The sequence below is a fragment of the Schistocerca nitens genome, chromosome 5 (genome assembly GCF_023898315.1).
Source record: "Schistocerca nitens isolate TAMUIC-IGC-003100 chromosome 5, iqSchNite1.1, whole genome shotgun sequence".
NCBI lineage: Eukaryota > Metazoa > Arthropoda > Insecta > Orthoptera > Acrididae > Schistocerca > Schistocerca nitens.
In genome coordinates this window covers 286468832-286490263 of record NC_064618.1, presented here as the reverse complement: position 1 = coordinate 286490263, position 21432 = coordinate 286468832, and the positions used below count along the sequence as shown (strand labels likewise).

The following is a 21432-nucleotide window of genomic DNA, read 5'->3' as shown; positions in this document are numbered from 1 at the left end:
TTTAACTGCATAGATTGGAAAATCTTATACTCATTTTCCTTATACAAATAAGTACCAGAAATTAACAAACACATTCACAGAACACTTGGTACAACAAGGCACTTTAACAAAAAACCATGTGGCCTTATTTGGTCATTAGTTATTTGAGATTCACTCATTAATATGGCACCTCATAAACTTGTTTTTAAATCCTGTCCTACCAGATAATGCTGCAGATAAATTGAAATGGATTATCACTTGCAAGTTGCACTATAAGTGAAAACTTAAGAAAATCTAAAATTCATTAATTATGTCAATTGCAGCAAAACAGAGATTTCATCCTACTGTGACTTATTTTTAAACCCAACTTTGTTATCACTGTCATTATCCTAGCAATTCCTCAAACTAAACTAGATAACAAGAGGGTTGTATTTATGATCTACATTCCCACTAGATGATTTTCTGCTGCACTCTCGGAAGAAATTTTGTGGTATCTAACCATCAAAAATAACATTTCCGAGCACTTTCTGGATTAGCTGCCTATAGGACAGTATATAAACTTTATTATTTAATTATGTAAAGTTTTACAATAAAATTTATGAGAACAACAACATGTTGTAACTATAATTAAATATGTTTACAGACAAAAGCAAGATAGGCAAAATGAATGTAACAACTAGTCTAATTTTACTTTAACTCATACACAATAGTTCCCACACAAGCAGCCCGGAAATGACAGTTTCAAATAATCTTACTGGATTATTGGGTTACACCTACATTTCAGTTAATGAAGCTATTTATAAAGCAATGGAAACTCCAGGGAGGAATATCAACAATGTAGGAAAAGATAGATTGCTACTTATAATAATGAAGACACGCCAGGTTGCAGATGGGCAGAATTAAAAGACACAAACATATAGCTTTCAGCCACAGCCTTCATCAGTGAAGAGAGAGACACACACAAAACACACACACACATGCGCACAAACACAAGCAAGCACACCTCACGCACCATGAGATGCTGGATTTGGCGGTCATGTGTGCATGAGGTGCACTTTCTTTGTGTGTGTGTGTGTGTGTGTGTGTGTGTGTGTCTCTCTGTACTGACAAAGGCTATGACCGAAAGCTATATGTGAGTGTCTTTTAAGTGTGACTGTCTGCAACTTGACGTGTCTCCATTATGGAAAGTAGCAATCTATCTTTTCCTACATTGCTGAGACTACTTATAACATCTTTATAATGTAGTTGTCTTGAAGTATTACTTTCAATTTTCTGCTAATACAAAGAGTTGAGATTCAAAGGCTGTTTTTCACCAATTTAAGATTTTAAAATAATGTTTTTACACTGTTGTTTGTGACCATAAGTGACAACTATACTCTTACATTAATCTCAGTATCTGGGAAACAACCTATTACTTATTTCCTTTTCCAAAGGGAACGGATCTGTCTCTCATGACTAATTACTTTTTCTCTTTCCTTATCATCAATTTGCAACTCATAGTAAAAAGCTTAAAGTGAACGGTCCATTTCCCAATTGATTGTCTTAAGAGACCCACTTGTGTGTATGGCAAGACCCACAATAGATACTCTACACCATAGAACAATGCATACTCTACTCTGTCATGTGACTACTCTAAACAACCCAAAGAAAACAAGTATGTAGTATGACCCACACAACACTACTGCAGATATGACAGAACAAACTATAAGGAAATTTCAGCTACGCATGTTGCATAATAGATCAGATTTGATTAACTAACTGACACGAAAACCCCAACATGAAAAACACTTCTGCGAGTGTTACTGTGTATGTAGATCTCAAACTTTAATGTCTCCGTAGTTTCAAGGATGACTTTGGATGGCAAGTGGTAGTATATTATCATTGTTTTATGGATCTGCAGATGAACATAAGCAAGAACTTCACAAAATCTTCATACACCATCACTTAGCTGAAACTATTCTTTGTTTTATAAAATCTTTCCTTAGGTACTTCTGGTTTAAAATTCCTCTTTGTTTTTGTGGCACTTAAGATGTATTTTTGGGTGGTCCATAGCAGTTCAGTGTAGAAAAACAGTTGTTATTCAACAACAATAACAGGTACAGCAGTCTCAACAGTTGGTGTCTTGTATTGTATAATGCTAAAATAGGGATGTTGACAAATTTTTTTAAGTGAATTCCAATTGATGATAGTATAATTATTTTGATAAATAAATTTCATAAGTGTATGTTCCAATTTTTCTTTAAAGTGCTTTTCATTATTTGACTTTGACTTTCCTGATAAAATTTTCATGTACTTGCATGACCTCTCTATTTCATCATCAGTCAGGAAGCTACTTTTCAGGCATTATGGATCCTCCAATACTGACAGCATAGTTAATAAAGGAAATCGTGCCAGAGGTATAATTTTATTTAACAGAACTCTAAATTATTAATAAAAACAGCCACTGCAGTTCACAGTTGGTAGCAAAGCCATAAGAGTATAAATGGACAGATCTTTTTCATTGACTACATACCAACTAGTTTGGAATTCAGTGTGCCTGAACTATCCAGTTCAATAATCAGAGCACAAGAAGATTAATTATACCTTTCTTAGTTTGAAATAGTTGTAAGATCTAAACTTTTTTCTTGAGGAAGTTAAGTATTATCTGTTATACTATTAAAACATTGTAAGATACTGTGTTGTCCTTCTCTATACATTTTAACTAATTTTCATCATGCCCAAAAACATGACATTATTTAAGGAAAATTATTTCCACCATGCAAATGAAATCAGGAATAAGTAAAATGTCATACTCCTTCTCCACAGCTAAAGATATACGATCTGACGCTGCAATACATGTCTATGCTAATTTACAGAAGTTCAAGCTATAAGATAAGAATTTTAAGAATACAGTATGAAGTGTCTTAAATTAAGTGGTATTTTTTGATGCTGAAATACTTGGGTGACAATATAATAACATGTGAAATACTTAATATTATAAGCTTAAAATTAACTTCGTTTGAAGCTTAATCACATACTTATCTTTCCACAGTCCATAGTAGTTTCAAAAATGGTGAAGGAAACAAAAGGCAAATTCAGTGCACCAGATAATAAAAGGATGGTCATTTTAATAGACAACATGAATATTGTAGATCCTGAACCACTTGGTGCACAGCCTCCTCTGGAACTTTTGAGATATTTCCTGGAGTATGAATTCTGGTAAGAAATGTCCTTTAAGGAAGCTCATACAGTTAAACTTCATATCTTAAAAGTGCACTGACTGGATTAATTGGTCATTTTTCTGTACTGATCTCATACTGGTGTCAAATCCTAAGTCTTGACCCATTACTGCAGTTTGATGTTTCCTCTTGCATTTTACCTCATTGTGTTATTTAGCCAGAGTAGTTGATGAAAAACTATGCCCTGTGGCATAATTGTTTGGTTATTATCATTTAAAGTAGAGTTGGAATTAATAAATGAAAAGCTCTAGTTTGCTTTTGTTCTACAATATCACTTTTATTGTTTTGACTAGTTTTTGGCTTACAAGGCCACCTTTAGACATTTATTGACTATTGTCACCAAAGAAGTTATTTGTAATATATTCTGATCAATGTAGACATTAACAGGATGCAAGAGTTGGTGGTAGTCATAGCCATCCAAGGTAAATCACTTCAGCAACAAAGTGTGTGAGCATTGCTGTATGTAGGCATTGACAAATAATTTGTTAAAAGTGACCTTGTGCATCAACAGGAGTTTCGCATACTGTAAGTTGAAAACTCTAAAGATACAGGTATTTAGAAGACACAGAAACTGAACAGATGAACCAAAATGGATACAAACTAGAATCACATTACTGTGGATGTAATATAAAGAAAGATAGAGTGCTAATGTACTCAAAAATGGAATAAAGTTCCAGGTCAAAGACTTAAATGAGTACTTCACTGAGAAGCTCTTTGTGTGTTATACTTCAGTAATAGAGCTGGAAGTATGTAAAGAAATGGTTACAACAGTGTACAGCCCAGAAAACCCAATGTTTTAATCATCATTAAGAAGGTAGAGATGCTATTAAAGTACATAGTAGATATAACTAGAAAGTGATTGTACATGAAGATTTGAATATTAATTTCATCTTAGACAGTTCTGTTCAGTGACCTCTAGAGTTGCTGTTATTTATTTCACATGTGATACTGTTTGACTATCATAAGCACATCTGGTGAAAGCTTCCAAGTGATAGTGAACATAAATACAACTCAGGGATAAGGTCTTAGGCATACTCCAGCTGGGTGACTGCTGAATACAAGGCAGAATGAACCGGTAGATGAGTATTTCCTTTCTTCCCTCCCAAACAAAGAAGACTGTGCCAAGCATAGTTAGTTGTATTTTGAATGTTTTTCTCCATCCTCTATCTAAGGAAGAAATGAGCTCCCATAAGTGATAAAAGCCTGTCTATAAAATGCAGTGTAAATGTATCATATGCTTTTACTGTATCATAATAATGTGTTATGTAATTAATTTCTATATGTCATGTGAATGAAGATAAGTTAAAACTAACAAACAAACTGCAGTAACAGTACTGAGTTAATGAAAAATTTGTGACATTTTAAAACTTAAGAAATCTATGTTCATAGTATAAGTGATGGATGGAATGTCAGCCGTTTTCATTAACTGGGTTCTGTTACTACAGTTTGTTTGTTAGTTCTAACTTAACTTTGTTCACATCACATATTCAGATTAATTACACAGCTCATTGTTATGGTACAATACAAGCATATGATATATTTATACTCCAATTTTTATCGCTTATGGGAGCTTCTTTCTTCCTTAGGTACAGAAGGGAGAACAACATTTGAAATAGGACTAAAACATTACCCATTGTTAGCCTAACTATGGTTGGTGCCGCCTTCTTTGTTTGGGAGGGAAGAAAGGAAATACTCATCTACTGGTTCAAGGATCTTATGAGGAAATGTTACTCGTGCAGTCATGGACTAGTTCCCAAGGAACTTTTATTTCATGGAAGTGATGTGTACTAACTAATCATTCATGTACTATCATATTGTTAATGCACTGGTGCAGTTTACTTACATTCACATATAGCTTAGTGTTAAATATGGAGTTTCAACTGTCATAGACTTATCTTTCTCACATACTTGGAAATGTCGTTATTTATGCTTTCATGTGACATGATAAAAATTTAAATAGATTTTGTAAAAATCACATCCTTAAATGCTTACATGTAATCTGCAGTGAATAGGTACTGGTAAATGTCATGGCTATATACTGCAACAATGCATATTTTCATTTTTCATTTGCCTTATGACATTTGTATAATTATCCTTATAACTAAATTGTTTACCCGAGCTGTGGCCCAGTTCTTCATTTGGTACCTGTTACTCTTGACATAATTCTCTTCTTCCACACCATGACAATGCACTGGTCACTGAAAGAAAAAACTTAAAACTAACTTAAAATTAATTGCATTACATAGCTTGGTGGACACTGATATATTTGATCAGTGCATATTTCCACAGATATTTCCATTCTTTGTTTAAATTCATAGACATTCATTTGTTCTGTTACCCATTATGGTCATTTACTCTGCAAAGAAAATTATTTAACAACTCTAATGGTATTTTGTCATTAGTCCTTAGCTTACCCGTCTCATATAGTTTTTCATAATGCTTTCTTTTGGTTGTAAATATGTTGTATATAGCTTAGTATTTAATTAAATCTCTGTGTACATATATCAATAGGTTCCTTAGTTCTTAGACAGTAAATGTATTTGTAAGGTATTTTCATTTACTTTGTATTTAGTTTAGGTACATATTGCATTCCTATTTTGCTTGCGCCTTTTACCAGTATATCATGTATGCACACAAGTCAATGCCTCCTCTCCTTCTAGTGACATCAGCGTGTAGTGATAGGCAACAGCTGAGCCTCAAGCTTATTTCATTTATACCTTTGCTTGGCATGAAGCAGTGTGTTACTTCTCATTACTGTTAATTTTTATGCCTAAGTGTACAAGTCAAAAGAATTACTTATGGCTATACACATTACTTTATCTTAAAATACACTCCAGAAGAAAAATTACACTTAGAATTATGTACACTATGTACAATTAAACTGTGATTTAAAAAGAAAATGTTACCACACTCAATCATTCTATAAAGGCTTTTATATCTTTGTGAGGGTGGAGACGCTTGTCTTTCCCTGATTCCTCGTAGGCTAATCTGTATGTCTCAGGGTATGGTATTTTGGAAATTACATTGATTCTGAATAGAGTAATTGCCACTTCTTATTTAGTTTCCCAAATTTTGCCAATTTAAGGTGCAACTGTAAGAGGACTCATTGCCCTTCAAAAAATTGTGTTACACGTTTCACTTTCTTGTTATAAATTTTCCTTCTATACTTGGCCCTGTTTTCTAGCATAAACATGGCTTGCTAGATTTTATCTTTTAGTGTCATTTCTGTAGTGGGTACCTTTGGTATGGGCGACTCCCACTCATTCGTTTGCTGTGTTCAGAACATCAATTTTTTAGGTGTGAAACCTGTTGTAGAATGTGGAAGGTTCTTGACAACTTGCATGAAAGGAGTTACATGTTGTACCCTTAGCGTGTGTTTGTCAGGGGTGTATGTCCTAATAAACCAGTTAAATTCTTTAAAGACTCATTCTATGGGGCTTGCGTCTGGGTGAAAAAGACTTACTAATACGTGCTTTATAGGTCATAACTTGTTTGCTCTTTAGTGCAATGAAATATGAAGCATTATCAGTTAGTAGTACCTCTGGTTTACCTACTCTTCTCAAATAGTCTCCTTCCGTCCTCTTTCTGATATTTGTTGCTGTTGCATTTTTAACGGCATTATTATGATATGTTTCGAGGAAACTATCATATAATGCTACAATGTATCTTACTCCACCTACACTTTTTGGATATGGACCAGCTATGTCCAGCAATACTATATCTAGAGGGTTTTTGTGAGTGTTGGGTGTAGCTCATTATGTTTTGACACATTGGACTGTTTTGATTTTTGAGATATTGGACACTTTCTTAATACCTGTAGCAATCAACTTTCCAAATATTGAAACTAATAAAGTAGATGAATTTTTGCAATACATTTGCTCACTCAACAATGTCCCCATACTTCATGTGTATGTCTTATAAATTTGTCGATATAATCTTTAGGAATACACACACACACACACACACACACACACACACACACACACACACACACACACACACACCATTGATCAGATTTTAATGTTTCCTATGAAAAAACTTCCTTCTACTCCTGATACCATTTACTTACCTTTCCACCTTCACCTTGCATAAGGTTTTGCATGGCTTTACTCCATCTATGATCTTGCTGTTGCATAATTTTCATTTGCTTGCAAAACTTGTGGTAATCAGATTGTTGTGCTGTACCTTGCATTAATAACATTTTGATTTCTGCTTCTTGCTCTGTTAATTCACTCAATGCCTCTAAAAATTGAAGTAGCCTAGACAAGGCATCTGCAATAACATTTTTTTTTCTTTTAATTTAAATTATTTCGAAATTGAATTCTTGTAAATACAGACACCACCTAACTAATTTACTATCCAATAGTCTACATGTTAAAAGAAATAACAGTGACTGATGGTCACAGTAAACTTTGGTATTCTTGCCCCACAAAAAATATTTGAACTTTTTAAATGTCCATATTACAGCTAAACTTTCCAATTCTGACATAGAGTAAGATCTTTCTGCTTCTGATACTGTCTGACTAGCAAAACTGATGGCCTTAAATACTTCTTTACCTTCTTCTTCTCGCATCTGGAACAAACATGCCTCTAGCCCTTGAGATGAGGCATCTGTGCATAGACAAAAATCCTTGCACATGTGCGAGTGGCTCAGAATTTTTGCATAGACTAATGCCTGCTTAATGTTATTAAAGTCCTCTTGACACTTATCATCCCATAACCAAAGCTTATTTTTTTGTAACAAGCTGAGCAATTCATCACTGTTCATCAGTTGTTGTGGCTTTTTGTTGTTTTTTATCCCTTGGAGCTGGACACCCCCTATGTATGGCATAAAGTTTTTTTGGATGAGGTAATATACTTTGTTCTGTCACAACATGTCCTAAAAGTTTGACTTGCTCCTTTCCAAAACTAGACTTTTTTAAACTAGCTGTTACTCCGTAATCTACAAATCGTTGAAGAACCTGTCAATGAGCCTGATATGTTCTAACCAAGTGGGTGGAGCTATTAGCATGTCATTTACATAAACAGTGACTTTACTAAGCAACTCTAGTCCTAAAACCTTGTCCAGTGCAGATATAAACATGCCTGCACTAATGTTCAATCCAAAAGGTAGAATACGGAATTCGTAATTTCTGCCGCCATAAACAAGTACTGTATATTTTCTACTTTCTTAGTGGAACTTTATTTGCTGGTAGAACATCTTGAGATTAAGTATACTGAAATATTTCATATTGTAGAACTTTAGAAGCTGTGCGTCCAAGTTGTCTGTTCTTATGTGTACTGGTACTATAATCTTACTGATATCTGTAGCATCGAGAACTAATCTTACAGAACCATCTGGTTTGCTTACTGGTAATATTGGACTACAACAGGGTGAAAAGGTAGGTTCTATAAGTCCCCATTTAATCATATGATTGATCTCTTCCCTTACTGCCTCTCATTTTTCCCGTGAGTAGGATATGACATTACACAAAATGTCTTGTGTGTATAGACTTCAAATTTATATTCATAGTCTTTGATTACTCCTAGATGCTTACTGAAAACATTGGAAGACATAAATAACAAGTTCGAAATTTCTTGTTGTTACATCTCATTTAGTACCTGTGATGCGCTTAGTTTCTGCTCTACCATTTTGTAACTAACCTCATTGTTTGCTTTTTGTTCAGTATCAAATTTGTTTGTGAAATATACAGCTGGAAAGGAATATTGTGCTACTGCATTTGACTCTGGTTTGTTTTTGTTACTTTCATCAGGTGCTTTGACTAAGTCAATAGAAAAGATGTGATCCTTTATATAAAAGTGGCATTTACCATTACCTATGTCAATCTGTGTTTTGTAAGTTCTAAACATGTCCATGCCAATAAGGCAATTAATTATAAGTTTGTCAATTAAAAGAAAGTTGCACTTCACTCTAAAATGTTCAGTTTGTAATGGAAAAAGTGCCTGATGCTTAACCAATTTAGTCTTACTGCCTTTAGTAGTTTGCACCTTGCAATTTTGGACAAGAAATGTTGGGAATTTGCATCTCTTCTTCAATTCACAAAAAATGCATTTTGCATTAGGTTGGTAGTTGAACCTGTATCTAAAATTAACTGTGTGACAATATTAAATACGAGGGCGGTTCAGAAAGTAACCTCCGATTGGTCACAGTGCGGGTTGTGGGGGGAGTAGCGACGCCATCTGTGCGTTCACACACTCAACAGGTCAGTCGGCATCAAGCCGTGGTCGAGTGAACGTCGTACCTGCGCTAGTTTAGTTTTTGTGGCAGTTTGAAATGTGTGCTGCAATAGAAAACCCCGCCAAATGTGAAGTGCGTGCTGTCATAAGGTTTTTTACAGCCAAAGGATATTCTGCAGCAGCTATTCATCGTGAGCTTTGTGCCGTGTACGGACCAAGAGTTATGAGTGAAGGAGTTGTCCGTGAATGGGTACGTTTATTTAAAAGTGGACGAGAAAACGTTCATGATGAAGAGAGGAGTGGTAGACCATCATTGGTGACTGACGAACTCGTTCAGACAGTTGATGAAAAAGTTCGTGAAAATCGACGTTTCTCAATGTCGGAGTTGTCTATGGCTCGGGTCACAGCGGTTTGATGATGACGAAGAGCTCAAAGATGCGGTCACAGGCTGGCTCCAGGCACAAGCGGGTGATTTTTATGCAGAAGGAATTTCAAAGCTTGTGAAGAGATACGATAAGTGCCTCAATCGCTATGGAGACTATGTAGAAAAATAGTGCAAAGATGTAATTGTAAGATGTATATATTAAAATATTTGTATTTAACTTGATGTATTTTTTTAAATCAACCGGAGGTTACTTTCTGAACGGCCCTCGTATTTTCACCTTAATGATTCCTTGTATTTTTACTTCCTTGACTTTAACCACTACATGTAATTCATGCTGATACAGATCATCCTTGATGTCACCTTGTTTGTCAAACCTTATGAAGCATGTTTGTAGTTCCCCCCTCCCCCCCCCCCCCCCCCCCCAGTCCCTGAGAGGTCAAATTGCCTGGGGCTTAACTATGACTGGTTGGTGTTTTCTGACAGCGTATCATGAGTTAGTTAATTACTTGGAGTAATTTCAGTGAGTTGCACTATGTGTGTACTTCACCAACTTGTGTCGTTAGCTGCTGTGCAGTTTTTTTGGTGTCCAAAGGTTGGCAGTTGTACAGCGTAAGGCATGGCATTGTTTCCATACATCAGCCACTGCTGTGGCTGACTGTTCCTACTCATGTTCGGCATAGGGCCTTGTGATGCTGAATTGTAATTCACTCGTGCATTGAAATTGCCCCTGTTGTTTTGAAAATTTCTTTTAAATTGTTTGGTTTTTTCATTCCCATTACCGTATCATTACATCAGGGTATGTAACATTGCTGTTGTGTGTACCATCTTTGCTGTCTGTTTAGATCATGTTCTACTGACTTATTTACATAAGTATGTTGTTGTTGTGCCTGATTTTCTGTTGCTCTATTTGGTAAAGCTCTTTCCTCATCAATTAAGTTGATAGAATCAAGCACTGACAGAAAATATTCAGTGTCGTGCTCTGGCATTGTGACTAATTTTTCTCTAATGTGCAATGGTAAACGACTTTTCAAAATTTCTAACACATGTACCTGTGATACTGGGTTAATCCAGTAGCACGTCTTGTTCAGATATTTTTCAAAGTATCCACGAAGAGTAATGTATTTGCTCTTGAATGGTGTAGGGTTGAAAACCTTTGTGTCTGAGTCTTTCTTGCACCACCACAGGCCAGTATTTGTCGAGGAAAGGTCGTTCAAATTGGATATAAGTGCTGCAATGTGTGGCCACTTCAGTTGCCCATAAAAGCACATCACTTTGCGTACATCCCAAGACAAATCTGATTTTCTGTACTTCCATCCAGTTGCGTGGAAATACATGACGAAAAGCACTGATAAATAGTATAGGATCCATTCTTTTACCTTCCTAGTGAATGTGGGAACTGTCACTGTCTCAGCAAACCTTCATCTGCAGAAATAGTTGATAGGCATGTGGCATTTTAGGTTGTATTTATGTTGTCATTGTAGTTACCTGTAATTCCAGATGGTAATTGTTCAGGTACCGGTATTGTGGGTATGTTTACATTTGTCATTCTCTAACTGTCAATCATACCTGCAGTGGGACTTGGGACAATTTGTGGATGAATACTGACAGGTTGTGGTTTGTTCGCTGTAGCCTGTGTATTATATACATATTTTGAGATCGTAATATTTTCTTCTAAAAGATTGCGGATCCTATCTTCCGTGGCTTGTAGGTTAATGTTTACCTTGTTCACAATTTCATTTCATTTTTTTCTGAATACCCTATTCTACTAAATCTGAGTATATCTTACAATTGGTTACTAACTTCTGTCCAATGATATTACCCTTATCTAATGTTCCTGCTTCAGCTTGACTAATAATACCACTCAGATTTTCATTGATCTTCTCTGTCTCCTTCTTAGCACATGCAGAGTTAACTTCTAATGTTGCTACCCTTAAAGTAAGCTCTTCTACAGCTAGAGGCACACTTTCATAGTCTTTATTTAGTTTGTAACGACAGTGGTCGAAACCAACTGGTTTTTTGTGGCTTCAACGTTTGTGTTTGCATCTGTGATTTTCTTTAACTGCTGCTCTACTAGATCATGATGGTCATTTAAAGAATCTACCTTCTGTTATACCTCTGTAATGTTACTGTTAATGTCAGAAAGTACTTCATGCTTTACCTGGTTTTTCATATCATTACATTTTTCTTTGATTTCAGTATGAAAATTTTTGGCTAAGTCAATGAACTTTAGTGAGACCGTGTCTTGCAAATCACTGAATACTTGTTTTTGTTCTTGTTTCATTGTATTTACGTCTTGTGTAACAGTGTCTTGTTGCTGTTTACCATGTTCATATCTTGTTTCATATCACTGAAATTTGTATTGATACTATCTGATTTCATGTTTATGTAGATAATAACTGCCATAGCAGAGAGTTAGTTGTACTACTGTGGTTGCTGCCAGCAGTACTTTCAAAGTTAATGTTTGTGTTGCAAACAAGTGATGTTTGTAACGTGTTGTCAAAATTCATATTTAAATCGCTCTCCAATGCAATTGTTTGATCACACAGTTCTATGCCATCTTGGCTGATTGCGTTTTCACTATCACTATCAACAATGGACATATATTTTTCTGCCATGTTGCATGAATAAGCAAAAAGTAGAAATTTCACAAAAATGTTAAAATTTCATATTCTAATTATTACACTTGTTAAACGTAATTTACGTAATGTCAATGCTTGTATCTATTATGATGTGCAAACTATTGTGTCACAGTTCTTTGTTTTATTGACAATGAGTATCACACTGAAAAATTTCTGTAAAATTTTCACAAATAAAATTGAAGGAAGGGAATAATGAGGAAAAGGTTTTTGTGTACATCAAAACAGGTGATACCACATGTAACAATGCAAGCAACTTGTGTCACCATCCTACCTATGCTGCGCCTAACAAAACAGCTTACTATGGAAAATTTTAGGTGACCTGGGTCCAATTCTTATTCCTTTCCAAAATGTCACCTCAATTTTTGCCGTTTTGCAATACTTGCTCCCAATCATGATCCATGCAAACAGAAAATACAGACAATTAGTTTTATGACTCATAACAATGACATAGAAATTTCATACTGTAACAATACTTAACAAACACTACTCATGACCGGTGCCCTGAAGTCCTGGCACACAGGTCAACAGTTGTGTTGAAGCAATAAAAAATTAAAAATAAATAATAAATTACTATTTCTTAAATACTATTGATAATGCATATGAAGACACATTTTTGTGAGATACAATACAATTGCATTATTGGAAATGTTCTGTGCTTATTTGAATTTTTTTCTTGCTATCGGACTTCGCTCACATTTAAATTGTAGTTACAGGCAGTGGATGCCGAGAATCTTGGCACTAGTCCTAATCAAGAAAATCCTCCTTATATGATCTTCACTTCACATCAACAAATAAAAAATACTTGATACTGTATTTCATGTTATTCATGCACACATATGATACATAAAACACATAATACTTCATATTTAAAATCGCGCATCTTCATTGTCCTTCATATGAGAGACAGTGTGTAAAAACATAAAACTGTAGAAATAATTCAATGAATCTTTTTTTTTGTTTTTCTGCACCTTACTGCACATTCATAATCAACATCTTTGCCAACTCTTCAGGTTGACTGGTGTTTCATTTCTTTCTTTTTTAATTAATATTATTAACTTTACGATATCCTAGGGGTCTTCCATCAAGTACCTACACATACCTCACTGATAAAACTAATGGCCTAAAAATTATACACAAACATTAAAAACTAGAAACAATGTTTAAGAAGAAGAAAAAGCGAATAAGCTGGTTCCCGTGAATAATCAATTCTGTACACAACATACTGTATTAAGTTTCCATCATTTTGTGATTACATCCTCCCAAAGTCTCTGATTTTATGTTCAGCACAACTCCCTTTTTATTTGATTTTAAATTGTACCATACACTGTAGCACTCACATTTTGTATATTTCATTCAATAACTGATGTCATTACAGTGGGATTGACTTATGTAATACATGAGAATAAATTGATATAAGGCATCTCTAGTTCCATCTTAGAAACACACTGCACTTATTTGACAACTGTCACAGTTTTAGTTCATGCACTTCAAACATTTATCAAAAAATAAAAGTTTTGGTTTCATCTGTTTATGTGATCACATGTTTGATACATTGAGAATGTAAAAATTAATAATCTAATCTACTTTCTTTTTCACAGGTATGACTATCAAGATTCAAGCAAAATTACTTTAAATGATGTTATGTTTGTAGCTGCACAACAAAATGATGGAGCCAACAAACACAAGATATCTTCTCGTGTGCTACATCATTTCAATGTACTTTCAATTAACACTTTTAATGAAAACACACTGTCCAGAATATTCTCAAATATTCTTCTCATTGCTCTCAAGGTATCAGAAACTGTGCAAAATAGCTGGTATGAATGTAATGGACAAAATGTTGATTGTTGACTCAATATAGACTTCTTCACTAATCTGTATAATGGAATGTAATAGAAATTGTCGATTATTTTTGTTACAGCAAAATGGTTTTACACAAGAAGTGTGGCCTACTGTGCAGAACATGATTGCAGCTACCATTGATATATGGCAAACAGCAAAATCGTGTCTCTTTGCTACTCCCAAAACACCCCATTACATATTTGATATGATGGACATCTCAAAACTCATGTATGGTTGTTCTATGGTAAAAAGGCCTCCTACAGCTGAAAGGAATACATTTTATGGAAAGTAAGTGATTAGAGAGATGCATATTGTCAAATAGGCTTCTTAATAGAGGGTCAAAATGGTGAGACCTCCTGATTAAATTGCTTGTTAGTGAGGTAGAGAACGTGGGCTTTCCAGTCTAAATTTTCATCAATTTGCACATCTAAGAATTTTGTGCCAGCTACCTGTTAAATTTGTTTATTTTGAATTTTGAGGTTCACATCATGATGAGACCCCCCATGAACCATGGACCTTGCCGTTGGTGGGGAGGCTTGCGTGCCTCAGCGACACAGATGGCCGTACCGTAGGTGCAACCACAATGGAGGGGTATCTGTTGAGAGGCCAGACAAACATGTGGTTCCTGAAGAGGGGCAGCAGCCTTTTCAGTAGTTGCAGGGGCAACAGTCTGGATGATTGACTGATCTGGCCTTGTAACATTAACCAAAATGGCCTTGCTGTGCTGGTACTGCGAACGGCTGAAAGCAAGGGGAAACTACAGCCGTAATTTTTCCCGAGGACATGCCGCTTTACTGTATGATTAAATGATGATGGCGTCCTCTTGGGTAAAATATTCTGGAGGTAAAATAGTCCTCCATTCGGATATCCGGGCGGAGACTACTCAAGAGGACGTCGTTATCAGGAGAAAGAAAACTGGCGTTCTACGGATTGGAGCGTGGAATGTCAGATCCCCTAATCGGGCAGGTAGGTTAGAAAATTTAAAAAGGGAAATGGATAGGTTAAAGTTAGATATAGTGGGAATTAGTGAAGTTCGGTGGCAGGAGGAACAAGACTTTTGGTCAGGTGATTACAGGGTTATAAATACAAAATCAAATAGGGGTAATGCAGAAGTAGGTTTAATAATGAATAAAAAAATAGGAGTGTGGGTTAGCTACTACAAACAGCATAGTGAACGCATTATTGTGGCCAAGATAGACACAAAGCCCACGCCTACTACAGTAGTACAAGTTTATATGCCAACTAGCTCTGCAGATGATGAAGAAATAAATGAAATGTATGACGAGATAAAAGAAATTATTCAGGTAGTGAAGGGAGACGAAAATTTAATAGTCATTGGTGAATGGAATTCGTCAGTAGGAACAGGGAGAGAAGGAAACATAGTAGGTGAATATGGATTGGGGGGAAGAAATGAAAGAGGAAGCCACCTTGTAGAATTTTGCACAGAGCATGACTTAATCATAGCTAACACTTGGTTCAAGGATCATAAAAGAAGGTTGTATACCTGGAAGAATCCTGGAGATACTAAAAGGTATCAGATAGATTATATAATGGTAAGACAGAGATTTAGGAACCAGGTTTCAAATTGTAAAACATTTCCAGGGGTAGATGTGCATTCTGACCACAATCTATTGGTATGAACTGTAGATTAAAACTGAAGAAACTGCAAAAAGATGGGAATTTAAGGAGATGGGACCTGGATAAACTGAAAGAACCAGAGGTTGTAGAGAGTTTCAGGGAGAGCATAAGGGAACAATTGACAGGAATGGGGGAAAGAAATACAGTAGAAGAAGAATGGGTAGCTCTGAGGGATGAAGTAGTGAAGGCAGCAGACGATCAAGTAGGTAAAAAGACGTGGGCTGATAGAAATCCTTGCATAACAGAAGAAATATTGAATTTAATTGATGAAAGGAGAAAATATAAAAATGCAGTAAATGAAGCAGGCAAACAGGAATACAAACGTCTCAAAAATGAGATCGACAGGAAGTGCAAAATGGCTAAGCAGGGATGGCTAGAGGACAAATGAAAGGATGTAGAGGCTTGTCTCACTAGGGGTAAGATAGATACTGCCTACCGGAAAATTAAAGAGTCCTTTGGAGAGAAGAGAACCACTTGTATGAATATCAAGAGCTCAGATGGCAACCCAGTTCTAAGCAAAGAAGGGAAGGCAGAAAGGTGGAAGGAGTATATAGAGGGTTTATACAAGGGCGATGTACTTGAGGACAATATTATGGAAATGGAAGAGGGGGTAGATGAAGACGAAATGGGAGATAAGATACTGCGTGAAGAGTTTGACAGAGCACTGAAAGACGTGAGTCGAAACAAGGCCCCGGGAGTAGACAACATTCCATTAGAACTACTGACGGCCTTGGGAGAGCCAGTCATGACAAAACTCTACCATCTGGTGAGCAAGATGTATGAGACAGGCAAAATACACTCAGACTTCAAGAAGAATATAATAATTCCAATCCCAAAGAAAGCAGGTGTTGACGGATGTGAAAATTACCAAACTATCAGTTTAATAAGTCACAGCTGCAAAATACTAACGCGAATTCTTTACAGATGAATGGAAAAACTGGTAGAAGTGGACCTCGGGGAAGATCAATTTGGATTCCGTAGAAATGTTGGAACACGTGAGGCAATACTAACCTTACGACTTATCTTAGAAGAAAGATTAAGAAAAGGCAAACCTACGTTTCTAGCATTTGTAGACTTAGAGAAAGCTTTTGACAATGTTAACTGGAATACTCTCTTTCAAATTCTGAAGGTGGCAGGGGTAAAATACACGGAGCGAAAGGCTATTTACAATTTGTACAGAAACCAGATGGCAGTTATAAGAGTCGAGGGGTATGAAAGGGAAGCAGTGGTTGGGAAAGGAGTGAGACAGGGTTGTAGCCTCTCCCCGATGTTATTCAATCTGTACATTGAGCAAGCAGTAAAGGAAACAAAAGAAAAATTCGGAGTAGGTATTAAAATTCATGGAGAAGAAGTAAAAACTTTGAGGTTTGCCGATGACATTGTAATTCTGTCAGAGACAGCAAAGGACTTGGAAGAGCAGTTGAACGGAATGGACAGTGTCTTGAAAGGAGGATATAAGATGAACATCAACAAAAGCAAAATGAGGATAATGGAATGTAGTCGAATTAAGTCGGGTGATGCTGAGGGAATTAGATTAGGAAATGAGACACTTAAAGTAGTAAAGGAGTTTTGCTATTTGGGGAGTAAAATAACTGATGATGGTCAAAGTAGAGAGGATATAAAATGTAGACTGGCAATGGCAAGGAAATCGTTTCTGAAGAAGAGAAATTTGTTAACATCGAGTATAGATTTAAGTGTCAGGAAGTCGTTTCTGAAAGTATTTGTATGGAGTGTAGCCATGTATGGAAGTGAAACATGGACGATAACTAGTTTGGACAAGAAGAGAATAGAAGCTTTCGAAATGTGGTGCTACAGAAGAATGCTGAAGATAAGGTGGGTAGGTCACGTAACTAATGAGGAGGTATTGAATAGGATTGGGGAGAAGAGAAGTTTGTGGCACAACTTGACTAGAAGAAGGGATCAGTTGGTAGGACACATTTTGAGGCATCAAGGGATCACAAATTTAGCATTGGAGGGCAGTGTGGAGGGTAAAAATCATAGAGAGAGACCAAGAGATGAATACACTAAGCAGATTCAGAAGGATGTAGGTTGCAGTAGGTACTGGGAGATGAAGAAGCTTGCACAGAATAGAGTAGCATGGAGAGCTGCATCAAACCAGTCTCAGGACTGAAGACCACAACAACAACAACAACATGAGGAGACTTTGTTTTCCTGTAATGTATATAATTAGGTTTTGACATATTTAAGGTTAGCCTTTTCTGTTCAAACCAGTTTTGTATGTATTCCAAAACTCTGGTTGCAGATGTTGGATATACCCTATTTATGTCTGTTACAACAATATTTGTGTCATCAGCAAAAAAAGTTATGTACGTACCACTGATTGGGATCTTGATATCATTGATAAATATAAAAATAAGAGAGGTCCTAGAACGCTATCCTGAGGTACTCCGATTGGTACAGTCTGCACGTCCGATCTGTACACAATGCTTTGGTTTTTATTGTTTGCTGAGATAATTTCTACTACCTGTTTTCTATTGTGCAGATATGACTGAAACCATTTTAAGGCAACTCTTCGTATACCTATAGCTTCTAGTTTGTCTAGAAAGATATCATGATCAACATTATCGAATGCCTTTGATAAGTCCAACTTTATTCCTACTGTAATGTTATTTCTGTCAAGTCCTATTACAATGTTTTCGATGAATTGGGTAATTGCTGTTTTTTTAACCCACGCCTTTGTGAATGTTGGTTTACAGCTAAAAATTGAATTTTTCGAGGTAATTTGTAATTAATTTTTCATGACAGTCTCTATTATTTTTGAAAATACAGATAACACAGCTATTGGTCTATAGTTTCCCACTTCATATATTTATACAATGGTTTTATTTTTGAAATTTTTAATCTTTGTGGGAATGCCCCTTCTGTTAATGATATGTTCATGATATGTGAAAGGGGTTCTGCTATGACACTAGCACATTTAATTATGACTGAACCTGGTAACTCATCTATTCCATAGGTCATTTTATTCTTCATTGTTTTTGCTATCTTAAGATCTTCTAATTTGTTTGTGGGACATAGCAATATTGAATTAACACTTTGCTCTCTTTGAACTGTGGTACTACTATTACTAGCAAATATTTTACTCAGATTGACGGGAGTGTTTATGGAACAGTCATTTTTGTAATTTGCTAGAGTCCCGTTTCTGAGTAACACACCTCAATAATCTTTTAACCCTAGGACGCCTAAGGGGGGGAGGGGGGGGGGGGGGGAAGGTTCGTTGAACCCACAATTTTTTTATGTCTCCTGCTATTGCCCAAGTAATTTTCATACTACATATTTCCTTTGAGTTATTGTTTGTGGATATTTTATCAAATTCCATGCTATAGAAAATTTCCCATAGTAGGATTTCGTATTTCTCATCTTTACAACAATACAAGTTAGTTTCTTGTTGGTTGGTATTCTTGATATTCACAACAATCAGTTTACTTTCAGAGGAAGTGATTGTTGATGTCAGTCAGCTGATATTTATCTTGTAAACTTGCAGTGAGTTAGTGCAGTTCCCAACACGTAGGCCTCCAGTAACTTTGGTGTCCTACACAGCAAAAACGAAACCAAGTAAAAACTTACTGATGTTGTCAAAAATGCATCAAGATAAAGTCACTGTTGGAGGAGAGAAGAATAAAACCAAGATAAATGCATATTATAATTCCACTAAAGGTGGAATTGATACCATTGATCAAATGGCGCATATGTACACCTGCAAGAGGGTAACAAAGAGATGGCCTCTGTCTGTATTTTACTCTCTCATCGACATTTGTGCTATCAATGCAACCACCATATTCATCCAGCAACATCCAAGGTGGAATGAAAAGAAACACAACAAACTGAAACTCTATCTTCTGCAAGCTGAGATGCAACTAGTGAAATTGCAGGTAGAAGAAAGAAGTGCCAATGCAAAAGGGTTATCTAAACAAATTGTTCAATCAATGGAGACTATTCTACAAAAGAAAATCAAAGAAGGGACAAGAGAAGCACGTCAGCCTCCTACAGGGAGAGGTCGGTGCCATATTTGTGTAGGAAAAGCTGAAACAAAGAAGCAGAAGTACAACAATCTAAGGAAACCAAAACAGTATTGTGGACAGTGTCATAAACATGTGTGTAACACACATTCAGAAAAAATTGTGAAGTGTGTCTCTTGCCTTGAAGTTGAGGACTCAGAGCAGTCTATTGTATATGAACACATCTGTATTTTGTATTCTAATATGTCAATTTTTATTCACTCAATACAATATTTATAACAATTAACAACATTTATAAACCAATGCCTTAGGTAAAATACATAAACCATTTTGAAAGTTATAATGTTTTGTCAGTAAACTTATTTAATACCTGTGGGCTCGCCGAATCCCCTCCCCCCGGCCTCCTTTGGGCATCCAAGTTAGAAAAAAAGGCTTGGCTGTCCTAGGGTTAATATAATGTCATCTTGCTTTTTAACACTTTTGTTTGTTTCCTTTTTTACTATATTCCATATTGCTTTCGACTTATTTGCTGACCCTATGATTACTTGTCATTGTGCATTGTCTTGGCTGTTTCAATTACTTTCATACAAATGTTCTTATATGTCTTAACATATTCTGCAAAATGTTCATCTTAGTAGTCTTTTCTCAATTGATTGAGAAGTTTTAGCTTGTGACTGGATACTCTGATAGTATTGTACAAAAACTTTACCACTGCTTCCAAATTTAAAAAAAATTGTTTTTTCACCTAGTGGTTACCTGTATATTGATATGACAATTAGATTTTTATGCTTCTCCTCAGATGTTAGCTCTATAATGTTTCTCAATATTTAGATAGTATGTTTCAGATCTAACTTTATAGTGCAGCCCAGTTCTGATGTATATGCATACTCCACCATTTTTACAAACACTGCGGCAATAATGAGATGCTAATTGAGTTGATTTACTGTTTGAATATGACAGATCTTAATCACGGAATAGTCAGCTAGTTGATATGTTGCTTAGCAACCCATAAACAGATTGTGATAGAATTACCAGAACGATCATTTCAATCATCAATTCTTGTCAGATTTTTCTAAAACACATCTCAAATGTGGACATGAAAGTATTATAAAATGCACTGAATGATTCATCAGTTGGTGATTTTGAGTACACGTCTTCCCAGGTTTCTTTTGCTGATGAATGAATAAAACTATTAACCTTTTCTGAGTAGAAGTGCCTTTTACATTCCCACTTGTATTTCACTATCTCAGGTACAGAAGAATTTATGCATGTTACTAGTGTGTTGTGGTCTGAAAGACTTAAGTTTATGTTTTGTGTCTCAGTAAGATCATTTTCGATATTTGTTAAGACATTATCTAATAGGGACGAAGATGACTCTGTTATTCTAGTGGGGTCTGTGAAGAGTGGTTTCATGTGAAAGCCGTTTAGGATACTCAAAAGCTGCATTTTTTCTTCACTTTCAATGTTAAAATCCCTACATAGTAATAAGTTCACTTCATTATTGTACAAAAACTTTACCACTGCTTCCAAATTTAAAAAAAATTGTTTTTTCACCTAGTGGTTACCTGTATATT

The 21432-nt window shown here is 35.7% G+C and overlaps 1 protein-coding gene across 1 annotated transcript in view; it reads left to right on the top strand.

The window, feature by feature from the left end:
- The first annotated feature begins 3028 nt into the window (after positions 1-3028).
- The window catches only part of LOC126260400 (dynein axonemal heavy chain 7-like), a 166951-nt gene continuing 148547 nt past the window's right edge, over positions 3029-21432 (top strand). The window contains exons 1-3 of the mRNA XM_049957727.1: positions 3029-3177; positions 13997-14189; positions 14320-14528. Coding sequence (XP_049813684.1) covers positions 3029-3177; positions 13997-14189; positions 14320-14528 — 551 coding nt within the window. The remainder of the gene's footprint in view (positions 3178-13996; positions 14190-14319; positions 14529-21432) is intronic.